Genomic DNA, 26,639 nt, shown 5'->3' with positions numbered 1-26,639 from the left:
CTTTGCGAATGTCCAAATATGTTTACTCAAAAATGTGCAAACTTAGTGAAACACATGACAATAGACAATCAAAAATCTGCATAGATCCACATAAAAATAAATAAAACATGATTTGAACTGGTGCAAATATTAGAACATGTAGAGCGCCGTTGTTTAGTGGTTGCAGAACTGGATCTGATAACTTAAAGACGTCTGCCAGAATATTTTAATATTTTAACAATATATAACCAGAACTCTTGCATGACACATTTATTAGATAAAACAAGTTGAAGTGTAAGAGATGACGCTAGCTGTTTTTTATCCCTGCATTTGCGACATATAGAGGTAAACCAGCATGCAGCATACATTCAAACAAAATCATAAAAATAATGATTAGTTCTTAACCAATATGGGGTTTGGCTGATGCTGATATCAGCAGAGCAGGGCAGATAATGCTGGATATATGAATTATAATACAAATTCAAGACAGCAAATACAGTAGAATTGCTGACTTTAAAAGTTATTTTACACAGTATTTCCTATTTTAGTCAAAATCTTTTCAAGCATGACTTCCTGTGCATCTGCTGACAAGGCTGTCTTTGATAAACATGTCAAATATGTCCTAATTTTTATTAAAGAATAAACATTTTGCAGTTTAGTGCGACTGATGATTAAAGCGCTTGTAACAGATGCACAGGAAGTCATGCGTGACACTAGAGAGAAGAACACATGCACTGAACACACAACGTTACATACAAGAAATGACAATTCAGCCACAGTGTTTATTTATGGTGTTTTTCATGAAGCAAGTGCACAACAGTCCATTCTGGCCAGAGGTGGCATGTAGCAATATGTACACATTTTTTTTTTTTTTTTTTTTTTAATTCACAAGCAAGCCATCCGTCAAGTGGCTGCCATGACTTTTAAAAAATACATACAAACAAAACAAGAGGGCCGAGTTTGGAGTTGAAAGGATGCGACTGGTCATCCGGTTACATGCATGGAAATCTTACGGACTTCTAACAAAAGGAGAGAGAGACGGGAGAAAAGAAAGAGATACACTATACAGCGATGAGAAAAACAAAGGAGTTCATAAGCTGCATTTGTTCCTGATGCCACTTAAAAAGAAAGGATATACATACATTAAGTTGAAGGACAATAATAATAATAACAATAATAACAATAGTATTCCTTTTCTCCTAAGGTAATTCAAACATTCAGATAATTGGAAAATAAAGTCCCAATCTACTCTTTGTATAAAAAGAAGCTTTCAAGTCAACGAGGAACAAAGGACAGGTTCTTCACAGAAAGGTCTACAGGAAGTTGGAAGGAAGAGGGGCCAGATCTATTGTTGCACTTGGTGAGTGTGCTTTCAGCAGACGGGGAGAGGTAGAGGCACAGCAGGGCTGAGGGGGATATAGTGTGTGTTTGTGTCGAGGAGGGGAGGGGGGCGATACTGTACGGGACGCTTTATGTGGCGTATCTCTTCGTCCACTGTTTAGCTATTCTGTCATGTTCTGTTCTGTTGGTCAAGTACTGTGTGGCGATGCTCCCGACCAGAGGATCCGCTACGGACACAAGAGACGTCATCAGCATGATAATCGACCGAATACAAAACATTTCATCTGACACTTAGGGGCTAAACTACTGCGCAAACTTACGGTTAATGATTTGAACACACACCGAACTACAGCTGCACTATTTGAGGAAAATGCGTTTTTCTGTTTTTAAAAAAAACTCCTATAAATATTAAAGGGATTCTCCAAAACCCAAAATGAAAGTTTTGTCATTAGTCACTTACCCCCACGTCGTTCCAAGCCCGTAAAAGCTTTGTTCGTCTTCGGAACACAATTTAAGATATTTTGGATGAAAACCGGGAGGCTTGTGACTGTCCCATAGACTGCCAAATAAATAACAGTGTCAAGGTCCAGAAAAGTATGTAATTACTTCGTGTACAAAAAGTATTCTCATCGCTTCATAACGTTACGGTTGAATCACTGATGTCAGATGGAGTATTCTGACGATGCTTTTCATATCTTTCCTGGACCTTGACACTGTTATTTATTTGGCAGTCTATGGGACAGTTATTTGCTTGACCTTTTTTCTTTTATTTTTTTTTAAGTTTTTTTGTGAGTTTGTGTTGAGGTTTTACTGGTTTGGAACGCCATGGGGGTAAGTGATTAATGATAAAACTTTAATTTTGGGGTGGAGTATCCCTTTAATAATAATAATTATTATTATTATTACTAATAATATTATATAATCATAAACTGTCTAATTTCATAATATAACAAAAATATAATATTTTTATATTGCTATTATTATTAGTTTATTAATACCGCAAATATTCATTTTTTAAATTTTGTAATAACGCTTATTTAGTAGGGAAAATATTTGTAATAAAATATTATTACATAATCACATCAATAATACATTACATCAATACATTATTATTATTATTATCATTATTATCATCATTATGTTTTTTAAATATTTATTTTTTATTTTATAGTAAAATTACAATATTTTGTGTTATGTAATATTTTTCATTTTGTTTAATATTATATGTTCGATAATATTAATATTATCTTCAAGCAATAACACTAGCTTGCTCTATTCTTTTTCTATTCTATCTGTTTTCTTTTTATTTATTATATTATTTAAAAGCCCTTGCTATGTGTACTGTGTTAAGCTAAATGAGACTTGTTATAGCACTTGTATATCATTGCTCTTTTGTTGATTTTGATTGCTTCCATTGTCTTCATTTGTAATTCGCTTAGGATAAAAGTGTCTGCTAAATGACTAAATGTAAATGTAAATATGTAGTAGTAGTATAATACAATAATAATAATAAATAAAAATAAACACTTATTTAGAAGGGAAAATATTTGTAATAAAATATTATTATTACTACATAATTACATCAATAATACATTATTATTATACATTTTTCTAATTTTTATTTTATAGTAAAATTACAATATTTTGTGTTATGTAATATTTTCATTTTGTTTAATATTACATGTAGTAGTAGTATAATAATACAATAATAAAACTAAGACTATTACATAAAATATTGTGATTTTTTCTATAAAATAAATAATAATTATAATATTTTATTGATATATTATTTTATAGTACAACTGTAAAATTGCAGTACTAATATGTATGGCTGTCTTCATTTTGAAACATTAAGTCATCAAGCTTTAATTTTGGCAGAAAACTGCAGGGAGCTTGACAGCAGCTGGTTTAAAAACACACTGTGCATATATTTAATTAAATGGCAGCCTTTGCAATTTACACTAAGCCATAACTTGATTCAGTTTCGTTTCATTTATTCGTACAGCCTTAACCCCACGTTAAATATGAAATTTAGCATGCAACTCGTCCCGCGCCGTTTGTGCTACAGACATGAATGATGCTTCAAATCATGTCTTACCTGGGTTACAGTCTGTGAGGAGAGAGCAGATGGACAGCAGCACCTTCGAGATGGTGAGGGCAGGACTCCAGTTGTCCTTCAGGATGTCCAGACAGATCACACCCTGACTGTTGATGTTACAGTGATAGATCCTCGTACGAAACGTTACCTGAAAGAACAAGACATTCAGTGGAAGGCTGATAGGATTGAAGTGTAGCAACATCAGTGCACCATATATTACAGCATGCATGCTATACATGAAAAAATTCTACTATAATAAACTAAAACTGAAATGAATACACATTAGTATAAAAACCTTTTTATTTCAGCCAGTTACCAAGACAACATTAGATTAAAGGCAAAGTACTAAAGCAACTAAAACTATATAAACATTTAGACAATAAAAACAAAAATCTAAAAATAAACAAATATGAATAAAAGCTATTATAGTACCTCAATAACTCTAACTACTGCTAATAACACAAACAATATTCATTTTCTGTGGTACAGATATTGTACAATTATTTTATTTATTCTTTTTCTTTCTTTTTTTTTGCTTTAAATAAACAGAAATTTATTGAAAACAGATGCATAATTCATCAAATGATGGAGAAGAGCATCAAAATCAGCCAAATATCTAGATGTGCGATGTACAGTAGTCAAATACATTTTTAGCCATTTAAAGAGCCAAATCAGGAGTGATTACTATACGATATCCTTCACAACTTCAAATAAACTGGCCTGCGAGATGAGTAGCTATGGCATGCAAATTGCAAGTTTGAACAAATTCTTTTTTTAATTAAATGAACAACAGCATGAATTCCCGCACCTGTATCAGCTGTTATGCCACTGCCAGATTTAAGTATCTTAAACACAGGAAAGTATGAACTAGGAACTAAACTAAAAAAAGCCTCAGCATGTTCGGTGTGTGTGCGAGACATCTGTGCAAGCGCCCGAGGCTTTCAGGGCAAACCTTTAATGGACCTTGACATTCCTTGCCTTGAGATTCATGACAGTTTAATTTCCACCAGAATGACTTCCTCTATCCTGTGTCTACCTACAAACCCACAAGAGCCCAGGGAACAAACGCGTACGGGACATTTCTAAACGAACATCCTGCTTTACATGGGGTGCAGAGACAGACTGGAAGGGGTGTTAAAGGACAATGACAGAGACACACGGGCTGCTGAGGGGGCCTGGGAGGACAGAGACAGAATAAAATGGCCCTTAAGGCAATGACAGAAAAAATAAAGTTCACCGTTAAACAGAATTGAGGTTTTAAATTCCAATTCACTTTCCCAGTCTGAACTGAAGTAGCAATAGTTATTTGAAGAAGGAAGTAGAAATGTAAATTGAACTGCTCTAAGTTGTAATAAATGCTGCAGTTTATAATAATTATTTTCATTTTTAAGCATCAATTACACTTTTAACAATAATTTTCAGAGAGTTACCCATGATATCATACAGAAACATAATAAGATAAAACAAATACAAAAAAAAAAAAAAAACATCAAACAACAAGAGACAATATTGAGACACCCCCTTCTTTAGAAAAAGGCACTTCCGAATCTGTGGATGATAAAGCTGGAAACATAGTGCATGTATTTAAAACTTGTATTTCCATCTCTGTCGCAACAGTTTTGCAAGTGTCTAAAATAACTATACTCATATGTACAAGTCACTGGTGAGTGGTGATGAGTTTTTGGCTCAAGGTCTGCATTTAAAGTCACACCAGAGGTCTTCAGCTGGGATTAGGACTTTGCTTAAATCAAATGAAACAAGTCAGTGACTTATTCATCCGAGACCACTTACTGCCATAAATGTACCTTGCAGAAAGAGTTGCAGATGCATTAGTCTGCTGACAGATATGTGTATATATATATATATATATATATATATATATATATATATATATATATATATATATATATATATATATATATATATATATATATATATATATATGTGTGTGTGTATATATATATATATATATATATATATATGTATATGTGTGTATATATATATATATATATATATATATATATATATATATATGTATATATATATATATATATATATATATATATATATATATATATATATATATATATTATATATATATATATATATATATATATATATATATACATTATATATACAATATATATATATACAATAAAATATATACACACACACATACAGTATATCCATCCATCCATCCATCGATCTATCTATCCATCTATCTATCCATCTATCCATCTATCCATCTATCTATCCATCTATCTATCTTTCTCAGAAAGTGTGCATTTGGCATCAGGTATCTTCAGCCCTGCTCTTTAGCTGTCACTGAAAACCATATCATTCATCCTCTATACTCATATGCCACAGATATTTCTTTGCTCTTACCTTGGGTGGTTTAAATGGGTAGTCGGGTGTAAATGCAATATCAAGGAAAAAGACCCCTCCTTCATACACAGAGCCCGGTGGTCCTAAAATAGTTGACCTCCATTCATAGATGTTGTCTCCTTTGGGACCAGCGCTGTTAGAGGAACAAAGAGAAGAGATCTGAGAAGTTAAACCGTCAGATAAATCATCATTGATTCATGAGTCAAACACCAAGACGGAACAAGACACTGCAGACACATCAGCACTGGCCTCATGCTGAAGTAGACCAATCACTGAAAACCAGATGGTCTCTCTCTCCGCTGACCATCTTTGGAAGCTAGTAGACTTAGATATTGCCAACAACTACCTCAAGATACAATGCATTATGCGGAATCCAGTCATGAAAATGGAATTTACTGTATAATGCGGAATGTCATGGAATTTGGCAAATTTTTGATGAATCAATCAAAAGTAGGTCAGTACATTTAAAACTAAATGCAATATGGACTAGTGTCTGTGAATATTAAGCTGTACAAAATACTATTTAAATATGAATCCTGCATGTTGTGCATGTCTCTGTATGGCGCAAATGTGCAGTTTTGTTTACTATTCAGTTTTTTTAGCCTCTTCTGCCTCAATATAAGAGTACATGAACATAATCTCTAGAACTGCTCTGAGAGTCACTTCATGAGCAGTTTACCATTTCTTCTAGGGCTGTGCAATTAATCGCATTCGAAATCGAATGCGATTCATCTGCAATTATGAGGGCGATTTTGCCTAATTGTCAGTGAAATACGGCTCTGTGTAGTGAAAGCCGCTCCATCTGAAAGCAGGTGATGCTGATTTAGTATTAATCATGGGACCGTCTTTACTGACGAGATGCGCACAGCAATCGAATTCGATTAATTGCACAGCCCTAATTTCTTCTGAGTAAAACTATCGTCAAATACACAAACAGGAACCTAAAGGACTTCACAGTAAACCATCAAAATAAAACTTTGGTTTAAATTAAAGAAACTATGACAGAGATATATTACTTACTGCTACTACTAATAATACAAGTATTATTACAACATTATTTTAACTTAATATTTGCAAAAAAAAAAAAAAATATTTACCAGCAAAATTCAAATACACAACACAGTATTTCTGAAAAGAAAAAACAAAAGCAAAAACATAAATACACAAAATAAATAAATAGTATAATTTAATAAAATCAATTATTTAGAGATGCTTTTGATTAAAGTTTAATGAAACTATTAAAATGGAATCCAAAAAATTATTGGAGAAAACAGAATTAAAAAATAAATAAATACATGTGAGATAATTTTTTTTATAGGGCCTTAATGTAATTTTTGTTAAACTTTTAATAAATTGCTGTTAAATTGTGTACGTATGCTTTTTGCTTAATAACATTTAATTTAAGCATTAAAGCAGAGTCTAGAAAAATTATAACAGAAAAAATGAAATGCAGAGAAATTCAAATGGAAAAAAATAAATTTGTGAAAAAATAAAACTGATTTCATAGTGCCTAAAAAAATGATGAATGACCCTTTTAAAGATAATCTAGATACTTTAAATATGCCATTTTAGTGTGATAAAGATCACTAAGAAACACTTAAAAATCTAATAAACAATTTCTCGTTTTCTTAAAACACTAGACTGTGACATACAGTAGTCTGACTGTGACATTATTAATATATAAAAGAAGTGTAAATTCACTCTCAGATCTGCCGAAACAATGCTGACGGCTGAGACAAAGCTGGTGAAGAAAGAAAAACAGGACTTTAGAGCACATCTTGGAGCTCGTTTGTCAAAGGGCTGCCACATCTGCAGGATTCCCTCGTGATACGTGTCATATTGAAGATTTACGACCCGTTCGACTGCTGTATCCGTGCCAAACAAACAGACTGGGAGCAGATCCAGCCCATAATAATAAACAAGCCTTAGATCTGGGGTCTGGTAAACAGCAGCAGACACACTTGATAGGTACTTGTGTCGTGGATGCTAGTCTGTCCCACGGCTCTTTTTCTCATAATGCTTATTCATTTGTGTTCAGAAACGGATGGCAAAAGTGAATGCATGTACATTCATGAATATCCTTATGCCCTTTAATTACAATGTGAAAAATTATCTGGGAAGGAAACGTCTGTAAGATGAGGTTTTGAACGACATGGGGGTGAGTAATTGATGACAAAATGTTCATTTTGGAGTGGAGTTTAATGTTAACCCTTTAATGTTTTTTATTATAATTTTTTTTTAATAAATCTGCAAATCAGGACAAAAGTGTCACTTGTGTGATATTGCTCTAGCAGCTCGTGCGATATCGCTTATATAAATATGAGACAAAAAGATATGAGAGATGTGAGACATACTTTGGTTTAAGGGTTTGTTCAAATCACTAACCTATGAACAATAAGAACGCACTAATAAGTCTGAGTGACACATACTGAAGCATGCTTCAAACTGTGGTTTGTGATTCTTCTAGTTAGCGGGTCATTTTCTGTAAATGCCCATTTGCTTTCAGTGTCATGACAATTAACTGACGGCAAAACCTCTGTTTGGATCCGATGGGCAAAGATCTCTGGGTGCATGCCAATGATGACGGTTGCCCCGCAACAACCAACCCCCTCCACCATCACCACCGCCGGCCACGGTGAAGGAGTTTAAACAGCGCAGTTAACCGACCTTGTTATTGAGCTTTCAGCTTCCTATTCAAACTCATTAGACTTGGGAGGAAAACAACAACAACAACGAAAAACCACACTGGTTCAGAACTCCACTTCAAATCCTTGAATCCTAGCGCTTATCTGGAAAAACAAAACAAAGACATGCACTGCACTTACACTTACATGTGATACAAACCCTGCTGCATGAATAGCAATATATTAAAAGTAAAGATGACTAACAAAATTAACTATTTGCTGAACTCAGAAATGCAAATGAGTAATGGTCGACTCACAGAGACAGTAATAGCAGATGATGTTTAATGACTGCAGAGCTTTAAAGAGTCCAGCTGGCCTTGTGGGAAATGCAGTTTCATTTAATATAATCATTAACAATATAAAAGCATAACACATCGCTCATGGTGTTTTTAAAAGTTCAGATGCTCAATGTTTTTTTTTTTTTTTTTTTTTTAAGTAACCAGCATCTCAGTGCTCAACATTTTTGATATCTGCAGCCAAAAAAAAAAAAAAAAAAAAAAAAAACACATATATATATTATTTATATATATATATATATATATAGATATATATATATATATATATATATATATATATATATATATATATATATATTAATTAATATTTGTATATTGAATCAATGTATATTAAAAACTAAATGTTGAAACATAATAAATGATCGAATAAATAAATAAAGAAAAAAAAAGAAATGAAAGCATATTTAAATTATATATTTTTTTAATTATTTTAAAGATTTAAAATTATTTTAAATATTTTTTTTGCCAGCAAAGAACAATAGTTGATAAATATATGTATAGTGAATGCATATAAAAAATATGCATGTTGAAATAAATCAATCAAAAAATATTTAGAGTATATTTTAGATAGAAAGTGGTAAGAAATATTAAAGAAACATACTTGTATAAGTTTTTAAAGTATACAATACGTCAATAAATATATAAAGTATAAATATTTAAAGTATTTATTTTAAAGTGTTATAATTGAATTGAAATAGTATTTTAAAATAATGTGTTTAAAAAAATCTAAGCGCTCGGGGCAACAGTAGATGAGCGCTCATTCTTGCGCAGACCATCTCAGAATCACACCTGACAAACAACAGAACTGCCATCGCTGACAAGCGACTCTGTTACCGTGCCAACCGCATCCACTGCCAAAACGACTCTGCCGAGATCTCACATCCGCTCGAGCCAACAGACCATCGCTGCTCTTTTCCCAAACAAACGCTCATCCCCCACACAGAGAGAGAACAACACCAGACTACAACTAACTTATTCCTGCAGCCGCAGCTCGCGTCTCCTCGTGACTAACTGTACAAGCACTCCATTAAAAGTTCTTCAAAGTTTAATGTTCCGGCTCACAGCAAATGGTCTAGTGTTACTCAGTTACAAGACTCAAAGAACCATCTGAAGAACGTGAAACACACTCAACAAGTACAGGAGCTCTGCGCTGTGGCCATGTATTTGAGATGGTTTTATCACAATGACTTTAATCTGCTTATTATTCGCCCATTAAGGGAAGAGTTCAGCCAAAAATGCAAATCCTGTCATCATTTACACGCCCTCATTCCAAACCTGTATGACCCTCTTCTGCCAAATAAGAAGAAAATAAGATATTTTGCAACTCAGCAGGGTCCCAACAACAGCAAATGATGACAATTTCGGAGTGAACTATACCTGAAGAGTCAGTAGACTAAATTGATTGAATTCTGTGAATCAGTTTTTCAATGTTTTAACGATTCCAAACTCAAAATATTCATAGAAGCATTTCTATATATACAAATCAAGATGATTTCCTTTTAAATGACAGAAAAAACTCCGAGATAGCCATTGTGCTTTTTGAAAAAGATTACAGTCAGCTAAGACACAGAAACATGATTTAATGATGTCCAAATGGAAATTAGTCTAAAGCCTCTTGAAAACCAAAGTGAAAATAAACGTAGAAAACGTATCGCTACAAGGTTGGAAAAAAAAACTCAATATCCTAAAGTTAAATAGTTTGTGACTGTTGTTCTCTATTTGCTTTTGTACCCCTGCCTTACTGAGCATCTGATTACTGCAAAAAGAAAATGCAATGTGAAACAATGTGTGATTATTAATGCGTGGGCTACAGGCAAGGTTGCGCGATCTGTCAATGTGCAAAACTAATTAGCAAACACACATTCAGCCAGAAGGTCAGAGCGGAATTAAACAAGCTGCAGGCACAGACATAATCAACTATAAAACGAGCAGATTTTAACGTAACAGCTCTGACATGTTTAATCAATGACGAATGTACAGTAGTAGATGAAAACATTATTAAACACGACCCTCGTTAACGTAAGTCGATGAAGATGGACAATGCAGTTTAGAGCACACCTGAGAGATCGTAAAAATGATTTCATTTACTCACTCTCATATCACTGCAAACCTGTAGGAAAACAAAAGGTTTGAGGAATATAGTCACCCATATAATCAAAGTAAATGGGGACTGGGACTCAAAAACATCAGTGATCTGTTTAGATTTCAAGATTTCTGGATCCATTTTACAACTTTGTGCGAGGAACAGATCAAATTTTAGTTTTTTTTTTTTTTTTTTTATTGAAAATCCACCGCTGTAATTCTCTAATCTCAGTAATATGGCACAATATGGTTTGAGCGGCACAAGACATAAAAACCAATAATGTTTGGCATCAAAAAAATGCTACTTTTGTAGTTTTTCCATTCTTGTTTTTTATCAGTTAGTATCCTATAAAAGGAAAATTCAAACACAAATATATGTTGTTCTGAGTGTTAAAACGGCATCTTATAAACTACAAATGCAAGATTTTTCCTGCAAGATATCAGCCAGTGTTTACAATACAAATTATTTAACCTGGGTAACTTCATATTCAGCTGCTTTTCAAAGCAGGTCAAAGTTTCTGTTATCTGATCTGGCCAAATTTGACATTCATTCATATTTATTTTATTTATTGAATGATTGATTGATTGTCTATTTATTGATTTATTTCACTTTACATACTGATTTGTTGATTTTACTGAATACTATTTATTGATTTTTTTTCAATTTACATATTGATTTATTGATTTTACTGTATACTATTTATTGATTTTTTTCACTTTACATATTGATTTATTTTATTGTATACTATTTATTGATTTATTTCACTTTACATATTGATTTATTGATTTTACTGTATACTATTTATTGATTTATTTTACTTTACATATTGATTTATTTTAATTGACCGATTTATTTATTAATTTTACTTGATTCATTTATTGATTTAACTTTATTGATTGATATTTTATGACTTATTTTACTCGTTTACTTTTTCTTTATTTGATTTATATTACTTGACTTTACTGTATTGATTGGTTTATTTTACTTTATTAATTGATTTATTTTACTGTATACTATTTATTGATTTATTTTACTTTACATATTGATTTATTTTACTTGACTGATTTATTTATTAATTTTACTTGATTCATTTATTGATTTATTTAACTTTATTGATAGATATTTTAGGACTTATTTTACTTTTACTTTATTTGATTTATATTACTTGACTTTACTGTATTGATTGGTTTATTTTATTTTATTAATTGATTTATTTTACTTAATTCATTTGATTTATTTAACTATTGATTGTATGATTCATTTATTGATTTATTTAACTTTGATATTTTATGTGATTTATTTTACTTGATTGATTTATTGACTTATTTTACTTTATTTATTTGATATATATCAGTTCTTGATTTTACTGTATTGATTGATTTATTTTACTTTATTTACTTTGCCATATCAGGATCAATAGATGTTTAATTTCTCTTCATATTTTAGATCTATTTTCTTAAACACAGGCTTTGCTTTCTTTAACAGAAGAGAGCAAGTCATGCTGGTTTGAAGCAACACGAGACTAAGTAAATGATTGCATTTTCTTTTTATCAACGAACATTTGCTTTAAATTGTTTATATAATCAGCATCTCTATCCAAAGAGACATTATCTGCCCAAGTTCAGCATTTCTGCGAAGTACTCTTCTGTAATTGTGTATTCATTCAGTTAATACGGTCTATTATGCAGTGCTGCGGTGGTTATCAGAACAGGAACTTAATGAAGCAATCTTCTCTTCCTCTGACCGTGAAATACCCTGCTAGCAATTACGGCTGCTGCAGCCGAGTCGAGTCTGTCGGTGCTTTCTCTGATGATACGGCTTCTTTTAATGACACCGTCCAATAGCTCATCTCCTGCTCAAATACGCAAGCAATTAGTTCCGAAACAAGCGCTTAAGAGGGAAATATTTGCTCGATCAGGGCCCAAGTGAATATCCTATTACAACATGACACAATAGAATTTTCCATGTCAGTTCAAAGTGTTATTCTGCCTGGCTGCCGAATTCTGTTGCACAAAAGTACCATAATAGACCCCTTTTAGCGCTTCGATTGTTCATGTAATCTGATTTCCACGCAAATCTATTAAAACTGCCAGGGGGTCAATATTAAACTTGGGGAATTTAAGAGTTATGCTACATATCGACATCAAATCCCCCTGAAGGCGGCCGAACAGTCGGCTCGTATGCTCGCCTTCGGCTGTCCATGAATAATGCATCAAGGATAATTATAATAATAATAAACAGGCTTTGCACACTGTGCATGAGTGATACCACTTCAGAAGCATAAAACGCACAAAGCCACGGAGCAAACTGCCTCTAATTCAGGGAGAATTAAAATGCTTTAAATGTAAGAATATGCTACCATCTGCAGCTCTGATATTTATAAGGGACACTTACATCACGAAAGTAAAGCGAATTCATTATCCTTCTGCTTTGACACGTGAAAAATACCTTTTTTGAGGTGAATGCTTTAAACCTGAGAGAGACAGTAAACCTAGCACAACAACACTGCAAATTTCACTCATAAATAATAAATAAATAAATATTACAATTAAATTAAACTGTATGAAGAAATAAAAATGAAGGATAAGTAAAGAAAAGGAATAAACAAAATATTAATGATACATAAAAATAAACATTAATAAATGATTAATAATGATAAAGAAATAAATGAACAAACATGTAAATATCATGAATAAATAAATTATTAAAATACAATACAAATGAAGGAATACAATAAATGAATTAGTAAACAAATATTTATGATGATTGAATGAATAAATGAAAACAACTGATACACAAAAAGACAATCATTTAATGAATCAATCATCAGCTTTCTTTAGATTAATGCTTAAACCGGAGCAGGACAGTAAACTTGGCACAACAACAACCTTCTTGGAGTTTCACATGCTAATTTTGTTATTAGCAAATAATTAAGATTTCATTAAGATTTTAAATAATTGACTTTATTTGCATATAAACCTAGGACAGGAGAAAGTGTTTTAACGTAAAAAAAAAAGACACACTTGAGCTTTAATGCATGATGATAGTTGGTTAAATAAACACCTGCGCCACGGCTCTGCAAACACATCCAGAACACACAGCGTTTGGATAACACTTAAATAAACAGGTAGCTAATGTGATATTTTAAGTGTCGTGCACTGACGATCACAGAGCCAGATCCCTCCTTCCTGTTTGGTCGCGTGTTAAAACATGATCCCAGCGAGCAGCGCAGCAGGACATGCCAAACGTTTCCTTCCTTCAAGACTCAAGTATTGAAAACGACTCCAGATCAAACAACAGTCTTTCCACACCAGGCAAAAAATCAGGGCCTGCCGACATGGGTGCAGCTGTCTGAAAACACTTCATAACTCATTCATAGCTGCATCTTTCTTCAACTACAGGCACCTTTATGTTGTAGGCTGATTTTTATCGAAACAAACACATTTCAATGTTTTTTTTCTTTTTGTGTGTGTTACATGAGGGTCTGACTAAAATTGTCTTGGAAACATTTTACCATTTCATTACTTTTCAAATGTTTTTGACATATAGCTTTTATTATTTTACCCCTTTTATAGTCTTTCAACTAAGGTCCACAACAGCTAATAATCAAATCAACATAAATTTTACTTGCAAAGAGAAAAATAAGGAATTAATATTAATAATAATAATAATAATAATAATAATAATAATAATAAATATGATCATAATTAAATATTATGAATAAATAAATGTATTGTTATTATTAATAATAATAATAATAATAATAATAATATTATATTTATTTATTTGGAATATTTTATAACAGTAACAGTAGTAGTAGTAGTAGTAATAGTAATAATAATAATAATAATAATAATATATTTATTTATTTGGAATATTTTATAACAGTAACAGTAGTAGTAGTAGTAATAGTAATAGTAATAGTAATAGTAATGTAATAGTAATAGTAATAGTAATAGTAATAGTAAAGTAATGTTATTGTAATAGTGAACTAATATTATTATTTATATTAAAATATGAAAAAAAGTAAAAAAAAAGTACAAATATTTTTACAATGTTAACTATGAAATTAGTCTTAGCAAGACAAATTATTATTATTTATTATTATTATTACGTGTGAATGTCATGGCAACGTACAACACAAAGTAACACTTAACGTAACACATAAATGCACGTAACTAACGTAAATCAAGTAAGCTAGCATGCATAGGCCACGAAGTGTTGCCAAAATAACACATTAGTGGACCAGAGGGAATAAAATTGAGTTTTTTCCAGAAAACAAACAAAATAAATTCAAGCACTTTCAAAGACCTGTATGTATGTATGTTTATTTTCAAAAACTTTCCAGGGCCTTGACATTTTTTTTTCAGATTCACACATTTTCAAGGATTTCAAGGACCCGTGGGAACCCTGTTAAAAGGTAATTTGTATCGCAAAATGGTTCAGGAGTGTGATAAATAACAGCATTAGATTGAATAGAATTAAATGGAGAAAATGAAACCAGTGAGGGCCAAGAGTGTCTATTTGAAAAAAAAAAACCCACCCATCATGCCTTGTCTGGCCATTAGGAGAAACAACATGAACATCTCTCTCTCTCTGATTTGAATTGTGTGTATCAGCTTTTATCTCAGGTCTAAGATGGAGGCCTTCGACACACACGATCAAGATCATTTCCCCCTCATGAATATGCATATCCTCCCTGCTGCAGCTAATGGTCAGGAGGTGAAAAATGACTCGTGGATTTTCCCCCAGGACCGTAAAGCTAATCAACAGCCAGCAGTATTGCGGGGAACGAGAGCTGACATTCCTATCAGCTGCTGATGCAAGCATCTCACAGAGAATGTCACAAACTGCAGCCCTTCAGATAGAGATCATGCAGGTGTGGGTGGTACGAACCAAATCTTATGGTATGAGTTAAAACAAATTAATAAATAATCCTTTAAAATAAATTCTTACTGTATATTAAAAACGTCTCTGTTGCTATTTCCAAAACGTCAAACTGTGCAAACTCTATGTGCGTCTGTGAGGGAGATAATTTTTTAGGCCTGTTGCCATAATCAATATATCGACTTATCGCGTAACATATGTACATTACCGCAATAATTTTTGATGATGCAATATATCACCCATTATATTGGCTTAAAAAAATAACGTCACCATGTTTTGTACATTCCACTTGCGCCTGTGTCTTTTGTAGCTTCTCGTACATAATGTCTGACTGCTAAGTAGTGATTGTGTTTTCCAGCAATAGTGTGCACCCTTAATTTACAGAGAAGAGAAGGTCAGGGAAAAATCTGTAGATGGAAAAAATCTCCATACAAGTTCTTTTTGCATTTTTCTTTTTTTTATACTTGTTACTTTGCACTTTTTGTTAGAAAATGTTTATTTACTATTTATTCAGGTTTAAGGTATCTAATATTTTGATACTTAATTTCCATGATCTAAATATTCTTAAAAATTAAAAGTTTGTTGTCATTTGGAAGTGAGTAGGCATTCTTGCATTATTATGCCGTTACATTATGATTATATATTCAGTGGCATAAAATGGTCTTTAAAATGACAATAATGACAGGCCTAGGAGAGATAGAGTCTGCGTGCTTTCCGTACATAATAAAACGTTATTTGTGGCAAAACGTCTGAGCTTACGTATGTAACCATGGTTCCCTGAGTAGGGAACGAGACACTGCATCCTCTAGCGACCCCTAGAGGACGCAGTTCGAAGTTCTCTTGAAAGGGAACGTCTCAGGTTACATATGTAACCATGTTTCCATGAGTAGGGAACGAGACACTGCATCCTCTAGTGACCCCTAGAGGCGCAGTTCGAGGTTCCCTTGAAAGGGAACGTCTCAGGTTACATATGTACCTATGGTTCCCTGAGTAGGGAACGAGACACTGCATCCTCTAGCAACCCCTCAAAAGGGAAACATGGAAATGATCTGTCTGTTCTTATCCTATTGCTTACTATATTTGTTTGGCCAGTGCAGTTGTAGGTTTTGGTTCTTTTGCCGTTTTAGGCTGTAAGGACCCTTGAAATAACTCAAATCATTTGGTAAAGTGATAAAATCATACTATATATATATCTTTCTCCTTTCTTTTTTTCTGGTTGTGTGTGTGTGTGCGCTTCAATTAAAGTGCATTAATATGTAACGGTGATTAAACTGACTTGAAACTACCTGGTTTTAATGCATACCTGCCAGACTGAGCCAATCAGAATTGAGCATTCAAACAAATCATCGTATAAGGCAATATTTAGCCCATTTCTACTGTCACATGTGTTACAGTATTTATTCCAGTCTAGATCTGCGCCTGTTGTTCTCTTTGCTGACAAAATCCTACTACCATCAGTTCAACTCAAAACCTGTGCACAAATATCCAAAGAACACCTACAGCTTTCTTTTGCAGCCAGGATCAACTCAATATCAATTTGGAGACGCTCTTATTGATACGGGAAGAGTTGAATGGAAAGCACTCTCACAACAGCACCGCTCAATTCTCGCTTGCATCTCGCCAACAGCTTACAAAGTAAACATGATTTATTATTACATTGGCATCTGGTGCTTCATTTGTCTGGCAGAAGGGACACATTTCGCAGGTATGAATAAAGTTAGAGAGAGAACCACGATATAAGATATGATCCGTAAGAACATCCCTCACTGTCACGATAATTCCTAAAAGTGAAGATTTCAGCATGTTTGCTCCAAGCTATGAATGTGATAACGCCGAATATGACAGCTTTATCAGTGATCTCCAGTTATAGACTTTGATTTATTCTGAAAGAACTGATATTATCTTGAAGACGTGGATATTGTTGGATAGTCTAAATAGATACAGTGGCACTTCGGAGTGAAACTTACACCGTTTGTGATCCACTCATGAATGATGTGCTATTACAGACCACAGATGATAAAACTGGTATAGAAATCTACAGCTGGCTATGGATAGTGTGCATTTTCTTTTAACAATTTTTGAGTAAATATTAATACAATAAGTAGAAGTTGTTCAGAAAATAAATTCATTTATGACACGTCACATAACTTAAGAAACAACTGCCTGTGGATGTATAAATGCTATATAATAATAATAATAATAATAATAATCAGTTTATAAAAGGGGTTGGGAATACAGATGTTTTAAAAATATTAAAATTATTTTTTATTATTAAAATAATAAACAAAATACATAAAAAGATTAAAAAAATAAATGAATAAAAATAATAAAATAATGCTTATTACAACTAAAACATAAATATTAATCAATTATTAAATAACACCAATAATAATAATTATTAAAGAAAGTTAAATTAATTTATGACACCAAACAAATCATAACTGCCTGTGGATGTATACATGTCATTATATTATTGTAGTAAACCTTTTTAGAATATGGGATCAGGAATGCAGACAAATGTTTAAAAAAATAAATAAAATAAAATAAAATAAAATATAATAAATAATACAAAACATTAAAAAACAGTATTTCTATTATTAAACAAATAAACAACAACAATTATTATTAAATCAAGTTATTATATGAATCAGTCCATCTTGTCTGATTTAATTAAAATTTTATTTTTTCATTAAACTGTATCTAGCTTGCTAGATATTAGCCATTGCCCTGGAATTCACCCACAAACACCAATAGATCCACGATATACAAACATAGTATCCCATCTCTCTCACGTGACACTCAGGATCGCTCTGAAATGCATCTAAACGCAAGGGCTAGTGGGTAATTATTCTCCTGATACAAACATGAGGGCAATCAGTGACAATGTCAGTTCCAGTTATGTGCTTTATTAAGGTCTGGTTTTCCTCGGAGGCCCCCGGGGAGCCACTCATCCCGCAGCAGCACATGTGTTGGCTCTCTTCTCACTCGCCCGCCTGACAGCCTCATCAACACACAATAACCATTATCCTCTCTCGCCCATTATCTCTCTCTCCCCGGCGGAGGCCAGCACAAAGAGCAGCACGTTTACAAACAGCAGACGCTTACCTGCAGTTCGGTGGAGGGTCAAGTGTGATTTCTGCAAGCTCCTTCTGAATCCTGCAACACAAGAAAGCATTTATTTATTAATTCAGCAGGGATCGTTCATTTAAAAGGCCATGTACATGCAGATGCTAAATATGGTTGAATGCTTAAATTTTATTCTGTACACACTCAAGTTGGTTATTTATGTGAGTGACAATTACATTCACATACATACAATTTTATTATTATTATTGTTGTGTGTGTGTGTGTGTGTGTGTGTGTGTGTATATATATATATATTTATTATATTATACACACACATACAATAATAAAATATAATAAATGTAAGCATTTTATTATAATAATTTACATTTATTTAGCAGACTCTTAAGCAACTTACAAATGATGATGATGATGATTATTTATAATTAAATAAAATTATTATTATAAATAAAGCATCAATAATAACAATAATAATAATAATAATAATAATAATAATAATTATTATTATTATAAACAATAACAACAATTGCATTCTATACTAATTTAATATTATTCAATAATAATAATAATAATAATAATAATAATAATATAATAAAATGTAAGCATTTTGTTATAATAATCTACATTTAGCTGAATTGTTTAAGCAACTTACAAATGATGACTATTATTTGTTATTATTAAATAAAATTATTATTAGAAAAAGCATCAATAATAACAACAACAATAATATTAATACTTATTATAAACAAAACAATTGGATTCTATAATAATTTAATATTATTCAATAATAATAATAATATAAATGAATTGTTTATAAAATGTTTTGTAACATGCATGCAATTTATTCGCAAATAAATTATTTGTAATCTGAATTTATTGCATAATTGGAACGCAACAAACAGTTGTTTTTATAATTGTTCATTCTTCCTCAGAATTAACAATCATTAGTATCTATAATTGCATAAAGACTCTTAAAAAAAAAAAAAGTCATTGTAATGTATATGAAATAGATTTTAAAAAAATGCCTCACATCAAACAGGATAAACCAGTTATGCTTCTTATTCATAGCTGTCAAATTGAGCATTGCGATTTTCTGTAAAACACATTTAAATGTAGCTTTTCAGCGAGTAGGTGATCTAATAGATTTCACCATTTTTAAAACATACACTTATCCGTCACTTCAAGTCTGAACGTCCGTGGCATCTTCTGCGGGCGATACCTGTTGTTATCTCAGAGGTCAAAGCGAGCGAAGGCGTGTGAATTCAAGCGGTTTTTCATTTCCAAGAAAAGTGACTCACACACGCAGTAACTGCGACCATCAGGCCTGTTATTTAAACGCACGTTTCCTTCGACAGTCAGCTACAACAGGAAACCATACATCATCAAAACATCAACCTTGAGTAGTGGGTCGCTATTTGTGGCTGTTTAAGCCACACTATATCACTGAAAAGCAACAGTAAGAGTGAGCTGTTCAGAAGATAAACTGATTTATGACACCAAATTGATTTATGACATAAAAGTAATTGCTGTTCATGCATTAATATCAATATGTAACTGTAGTACACCTACTGTTTAAAATTAGGCTCAGGAATAAAGATACGATTTTAAATAATATTAGTAAAAATAATAATAATAAATAATATCATATATATATATATATATGATAGTATATATCGCTATTATATATATTATATATATCTATATATATATATATATATATATATATATATATATATATTACAAAAGAACAAATAATTTTTCTTTCATAATAATAATAATAATATTTCTCATTATTTATTATTAGCATTATTAGTTAAATAAAAATTATATAATGTATACAAATTATTTAAATTATATAATTTTCTTAAATATTATTATTATTATTATTAATATTATTGTTGCATATACAAATTATATATTGTAATATAAACTATAAAACATTTTTTTAATGTTTTTATATAAATAATAACAATCGTATAGTATACAATTTATTTGTATGTTCTGGATCAAATCTGAATTTATTGCATAATCTGAAGATTTTAACTGTTTTTAACATTGTTCATTATTTCTTACAAAGAATTAACAAACGTTAGCATCCATAATTGCACAAAGACTCCCTTTTTCACAGAAAAAACAACAGCATGTGGGTTTGGATTTGGAAAGACATGAGGGTAAGTGAATAATTCTCATTTTTGGGTTTACTATTCCTTTAACAAACAAACCACAATCATTTAGCCGAGTCTGAGTCGATTCCTGTTGCTAGTAAAAACGCACAATCTAATTGTTTTCATTTGGAGGCCCAAAACATCAGCGCAGATTTCTTTCATGAACAAACACTTTTGATGTTGACGTCTAAACCCTGAGGGTTCTCGAACTGTGTAACATCAAGCACAGACAAAACCATCCTCAGCCTAGATCGGCCTATTTAGGGATGTTCATATTAACCGTTTAACTTATTAATACTATCAGTTTAAATGTTTTAAAAGTTATCTTTTAAGTATTTTTTTTTAAGTATATGTGAACTTGAAATCGAAAGTGATCAGCGAGCGCGCATTCAAAAGCGATTTCAAAACCCGCATAGTGATAGCGCAAAAATTATTTTAATAATAATTAATTTTTATTTAATACTAAATTTATTATTCTAATATTATCAGTTAACGGTTAATGTTCAAATAACAAGTAACAGTTGTCATTTAGGAAAATTAACCGAAATGAACATCCCTAGTTTGGATCTTGATATGCACTCGAAAGCAGACAGAACAGGATGCTGCAGTCACGGATATAAAAAGTCCCAGGCAAAGCTTTGCTCAACTGATTGCATAATGCCATCTTACTGCAGTCAGGCCTTCAGAGAGTCTACAGCGTTGCCAGCGAGGCCCGTTCACAGAGTGAATGTGAAACAGCGTGTAGAGAACAACAGAAATGCAGTGAAGCAAACTTTAGCGTGCTCCAATCATCTGCAAACAAATGTAGCGTTCATTCATCCTTCAGAGCGACTGCACAGATCCCTCCGGTGTAAAAGCATCCAAACATGTTATTTAGTTTGCAAGCTGAAAGCTTTGACACTGAGAGGTTTTTACACGTCTGTAAAGGAGATTTTCTTATAACACAGACCAGTGCATCTCGACTGATGGGCTGTGGGTCTTTTCTAACAGGTTTGGTTGGTTCGTACTTTAACGCCATGCCAGATTCCCTGTAACAAGCTGAAATAGTATAAAAGAGATTTTTAAAAACCTATATCAGTTTGCTTTGGATGAACAGTCTAAAAAGATTTCAGGGTTGACTGTTTGCAGATTAATAGAACTTCCTAAGAGAACTTAAACCAGCACAATTCAATAATATTTTTCTTTTCTAACAGGGAAAACTAACCATACAATCATGCAAAGTTAGGCTAGTGAAATACATAAACTTGTCAACTATTAAAAAAGAAGAAAAACAACTAACAAAAGCCATGGCATTGAATAAAATCCGCAGGTATTCTGGCACAAATTCATCCATCACTTGATAGAAATTATCCAAATTATAGCAATGCCAAGATTGACAGGTTGTGTGACATTTACATTTATGATTTTGCAGACAAAAGAGGGACAAAACCATGAACAAAACCAAACTAATTTAATATAAGTTCATCTTAGTAATGTAGATGTTGTTGGACCTTCAGTGTTTAATTTTAATTTGTTTATATGATAAACAATTTTGCTGCTGTTGGTTCACTACTTCATGTCAAGTCAAGATACATTTATTTATAAATTATATTAAATTACATTTATTTATTTGGCAGATGCTTTTATCCAAAGTGACTTGCAGATGAGCAATACAACAAGTGATTTACATTACATTTACATTTAGTCATTTAGAAGATGCTTTTATATTAAATAACAACAACAACAACAACAACAACGGTTTAATGGAAAAAAGGAACAAAACCAGAAAACATTTAATACTGGTGCACGTTAATAACTTTAGATATAGTTTAGTATTAATTTCGGTTGCTTATTTGTGTTTGAAAAACAATTTTGGTGCTGCTGGGTCAATCTTAATTCAAATCAAGTCAGTTTAATTCAGAAGCGCTTTACACAATACAGAATGTTTCAAAGAAGCTTCAGTAAAATAACAGAAGCAATGCAAACTTCATCAAAGAAAAAATTCTGCTGTAAAGCAGCACCAACAAGACACAAGTCAATAAATTTCCAATAACATCCAAAACACCAATTTGTGCACCAATAAAGCTGATTTGTTAAAAAGCAAACAGCCAGAGCGTTACCTCTTGGCACTGGTGGAGAGTTTGGCCGCGGTTTTACTGGAGATCTTGGTCTCCTTCTTCTTGGGTGCAACCAGATCCCGCTCCTGCTGCGGAGGTGCCGTCTCCCGCTGCTCGATATCTGAACTCCCTCCGCTTGTGCTGGGGCTATCATCTGGTCTCTGCACCTCACTAGACATCTTGGCCCTGGAAAAACAACAGGATTCACACACAATTACATTAGCAGACTGATGAAGTCACTGGGGTATGAAGTCAATAGTTGTCTTAATTCCAGCTGCGCTGAATCAAGACGAATAAAACAGTGATTTCTAACTTGAATACAAGGCAGAGGAATTTGATTAAATTTTAACAAGAGGTTTTTTACTCTACAATGCTAATTTTAGGTCTGAACATTGAGCTGTAATTAATAAACAGCATTTCTAGGGTTGCATACAACAGCTTTTATTTCTCAAAACAATCTCACAAAAATAAATTTCCTAAAGTATGAACAAAAACAACAAATTTCTGTATAAAACATGTCACGTTCATTTCAGTGCAACCATTTATGCAATAGTAGTTTCACAAACGATTCACAAAGAACATTTCTGGGGCCTCACGTATAAAACTTTGCTTAGGTTAGATTGCAACCTAAAAGGTATGTGTATGCAAAAAATCTGATTTTGCATTTGTTAAACCAGTAATGGTTTTATATGGAAATTTTGGGGGAAGACGTGGGAATGCATGTACATTTGCATGGTTTTATAAGTGACATTTTGTGCACATGCAAAATCTGCCTTCTGTGTGTGTAGGATGAATTCACTTTTTTAATGCATACTTCTGGGGTGTCTTATATTAAAGTTTGCCTAGATTTAATCTGAAAGAAAAAGAAAAGAAAGATTTTGCATAAATACACAAACTTATAAACCCATGCTTATGTGCATAAACTTTCCTCCAAAAATAACATATATGGAGCGTATAACACCTAGTATCACTATGCATAACCTCATTTAATTATAATTTCTATATGCATATGATATATAACCTATAATCCCCAAAATCCCGGAATTGCTTAAAAAGAATGATCCGATTTGTTATCGGTGTAAAAGATTTAGATTTAAGTTTTTTGTTTTATGGATAAAAGTCAACAAGTAATAAAAATTGACCCCATTTACTTTAATGCACATCTCTGGTCTCATTGCACATATTATTGCAATAACAATAATATAAAGCATTTCTATGCAGCTGTCATGTTCATTCTGATATGCATCAGCCACTTTACACAATTCCCAAAGGATTAAATCATGTTTTTTCTCAGTGGATTTTCATTTTGAACGTCTAATTATGAAGTTGAAGCATTATATGCGGACTTGCATCCTTGTCGATGCAAGATTAAGGCGGTCATCATAAATGTTGCCCCACTTTTCATTCAGGAGGAATTTCAAGCAGGCATTTCCTGTATGGTCACAGGAAGCAGACTGAAATGAAATAATACTCTAGAATTTTCTCCCAGACGTTTGATCACCGTCAAATCATGATTTAGATGTTTATCTGATCTGCGAGGGTGCTGCTGCTCTTCTCAAACGACGAGCAGAAATTCTTTCTGATGTTATCAGGAGATGCGGCGGTGAGGAGAACCCTCTGATCACAGGCTTTAAAAGCCACATGAGTCTAGCTAATAAATACCTATGGAACTGGTGCTCTCAGCTCAGCATTTAAACCAAGATAAAAGATGCATGATGTTGAGAGAGCACCAATGCATACTGAGAACAGAGACCTTGCTTTAAAGTTAACCCGAGTCTGGGTGTTCTGTTCACGGGACGAAGTCTGCATTAGGTCACCCCTTTTCAGATCCAAGTCGTAAATGATCACAGACACACCAACAGGAAGGTATTAACACTTCAGAGAGTGGATTTTACGGGTCAATTCGTTTTGTGATAATGTGGGAAATGAGTCATAAAACATTTAAACTGCAGCGCACATGCAGCCATGCCAGTGAGTTAATGGCTCCGAGTCCGAATGCAGTCGGTGCGCTTCGGTTTTTTTAGACACAATACTGTCAGTTTACGGTCCTGCTGGAGTTATTTCCCTTCAAATAGAGCACGCTTCATTCCAGTCACTGATAAATCACATCAGTGTGTGAGTCTCGGGTTCTGTTTAGCGACCTTTAGTCCCTCGTTCAGAGGTAATGTATCTTAATGCTTAAGATCTGGACTGAAATTAAAAGGCTAAACCTCTCGCGGCCCACACAAACTTGACCGTTGTGCAAGAAAAGCAGTTCAGCCCTTTAATATACACACTGTAAAGTAGAATAAGAACGATTATTTTTTGTGGAATGACCCACATACCATTAAAACCTTGTTGTACAGATCTCATTCCTATTTGTTTTCCTCTCTTTTTTTTTTTTTTTTTTTTTTAAAAGCTTAAAATTTTACATTTTAAAAGTTTAAATTACACACACACACACAAATACAAATATGTACACAAAACAAAACGTGTGTGTATAAACAAAACGTGTGTGTGTATATATATTTTATACATTTATACAGTATACATAGGATAGAGAATACCTCTTCAGGGGTGTATTTTTACATATTCGCTGTAAATAAACAATCCCGTAACGCAAACCGGTAACACAATAGTACACAAAGTACTATTTTAGGTCCACAAAATTAACTTTTTTAACCATATTATCCATAATTCTTCTACAGCACAAATTCTGCACGCATTAAGGTACCAAATTATGCACCTTTTTAGGGAATATTTGAATCCCAAAGTACACATTCACTTTAAAGGCACTATTGTCGTATAGTGATTATCTGGGGAGTGTAATGAGTAATAAGGATATCATTTTAGGTCCACAAATGTAACCTTAGCCTATATTTTTAGCTCAAAATAATTAAAATGCACTCAACAGAAGACCCCAAACCGGTGTCACCACAAGATCAAGGGTTTTCTCCGTTTGAAGCACACAGAGGTGCTGACTGGCAGTGTATATCTAGTGTATACTACAACGTGAAGGGCACTGTAGGAAATCACTGAAGCACCTGGCTGTCAGACTGCGCTGCAGACGCAGAACCCGTGCCGCTGCTGCAGCTGCGCGCGCGCTATAGAGGAGCGTCTATTTATGCGGGAGGCCGCGAGCGCTTCGCGATCCCGCACAAAATACGCGGATCAAACGCGTCCGTCGAGCCCCATCGAGCTCCCGCCGCGATATTATCCCAACGCGGGGAAAACCACGCGACGATTCGCCCCTGATGACCACGATGAGCGACTGGCTCGGCACAAAGGAGAAGGCTGGTCCCGCACATCCCCGCACACCGAGGGGCAAAAACAAGCACTTTCGCGGGACATTTAGCGACTTTTCGCGCGAGGGTATTTACCTGGCGAGCGGCCCTCGATGTGGAGTCCCGGTTCGCTTTTCCTGGATGATACCGTGTAGTCGGAGTCGGGCCGTCCGCTCGTTCTCGTCTCGTCGCTATTTAACTGAAGGTAGCAGAAAAAAAGCGATTACAGAAACTGAAGCAGCCGGACCGCCTCTACGCGCGCTCCCGCCTCGGCCGTG

The 26,639-nt window shown here is 33.2% G+C and overlaps 1 protein-coding gene across 1 annotated transcript; it reads right to left on the bottom strand.

Annotated features, from left to right (window-relative positions):
* Positions 1-741: 741 nt before the first annotated feature.
* ube2e2 (ubiquitin-conjugating enzyme E2E 2) lies at positions 742-26,639 on the bottom strand. Its single transcript, XM_042741748.1, has 6 exons — positions 26,458-26,639; positions 23,102-23,284; positions 18,859-18,909; positions 5,804-5,936; positions 3,419-3,566; positions 742-1,547 (listed from the first exon to the last, which is right to left on the bottom strand). The coding sequence occupies exons 2-6, from the start codon at positions 23,275-23,277 to the stop codon at positions 1,450-1,452; spliced, it is 606 nt and encodes a 201-aa protein (XP_042597682.1). The 5' UTR covers positions 23,278-23,284; positions 26,458-26,639; the 3' UTR covers positions 742-1,449.

The sequence above is a fragment of the Cyprinus carpio genome, chromosome B16 (genome assembly GCF_018340385.1).
Source record: "Cyprinus carpio isolate SPL01 chromosome B16, ASM1834038v1, whole genome shotgun sequence".
NCBI classification, from domain to species: domain Eukaryota; kingdom Metazoa; phylum Chordata; class Actinopteri; order Cypriniformes; family Cyprinidae; genus Cyprinus; species Cyprinus carpio.
The sequence above is the reverse complement of the archived record's forward strand: the minus strand, read 5'-3'. Positions and strand labels throughout refer to the sequence as shown.

Excerpts from the sequence above, each read along its gene's own strand:
- ube2e2 (XM_042741748.1), bottom strand. The coding sequence starts at position 23,277 with ATGTCTAGTGAGGTGCAGAGACCAGATGATAGCCCCAGCACAAGCGGA. Across the intron at positions 18,910-23,101 it reads CTCTCCACCAGTGCCAAGAG|GATTCAGAAGGAGCTTGCAG; the intron begins GTAACGCTCTGG and ends CTTGTGTTGCAG. Across the intron at positions 3,567-5,803 it reads ACCCATTTAAACCACCCAAG|GTAACGTTTCGTACGAGGAT; the intron begins GTAAGAGCAAAG and ends TTGTTCTTTCAG.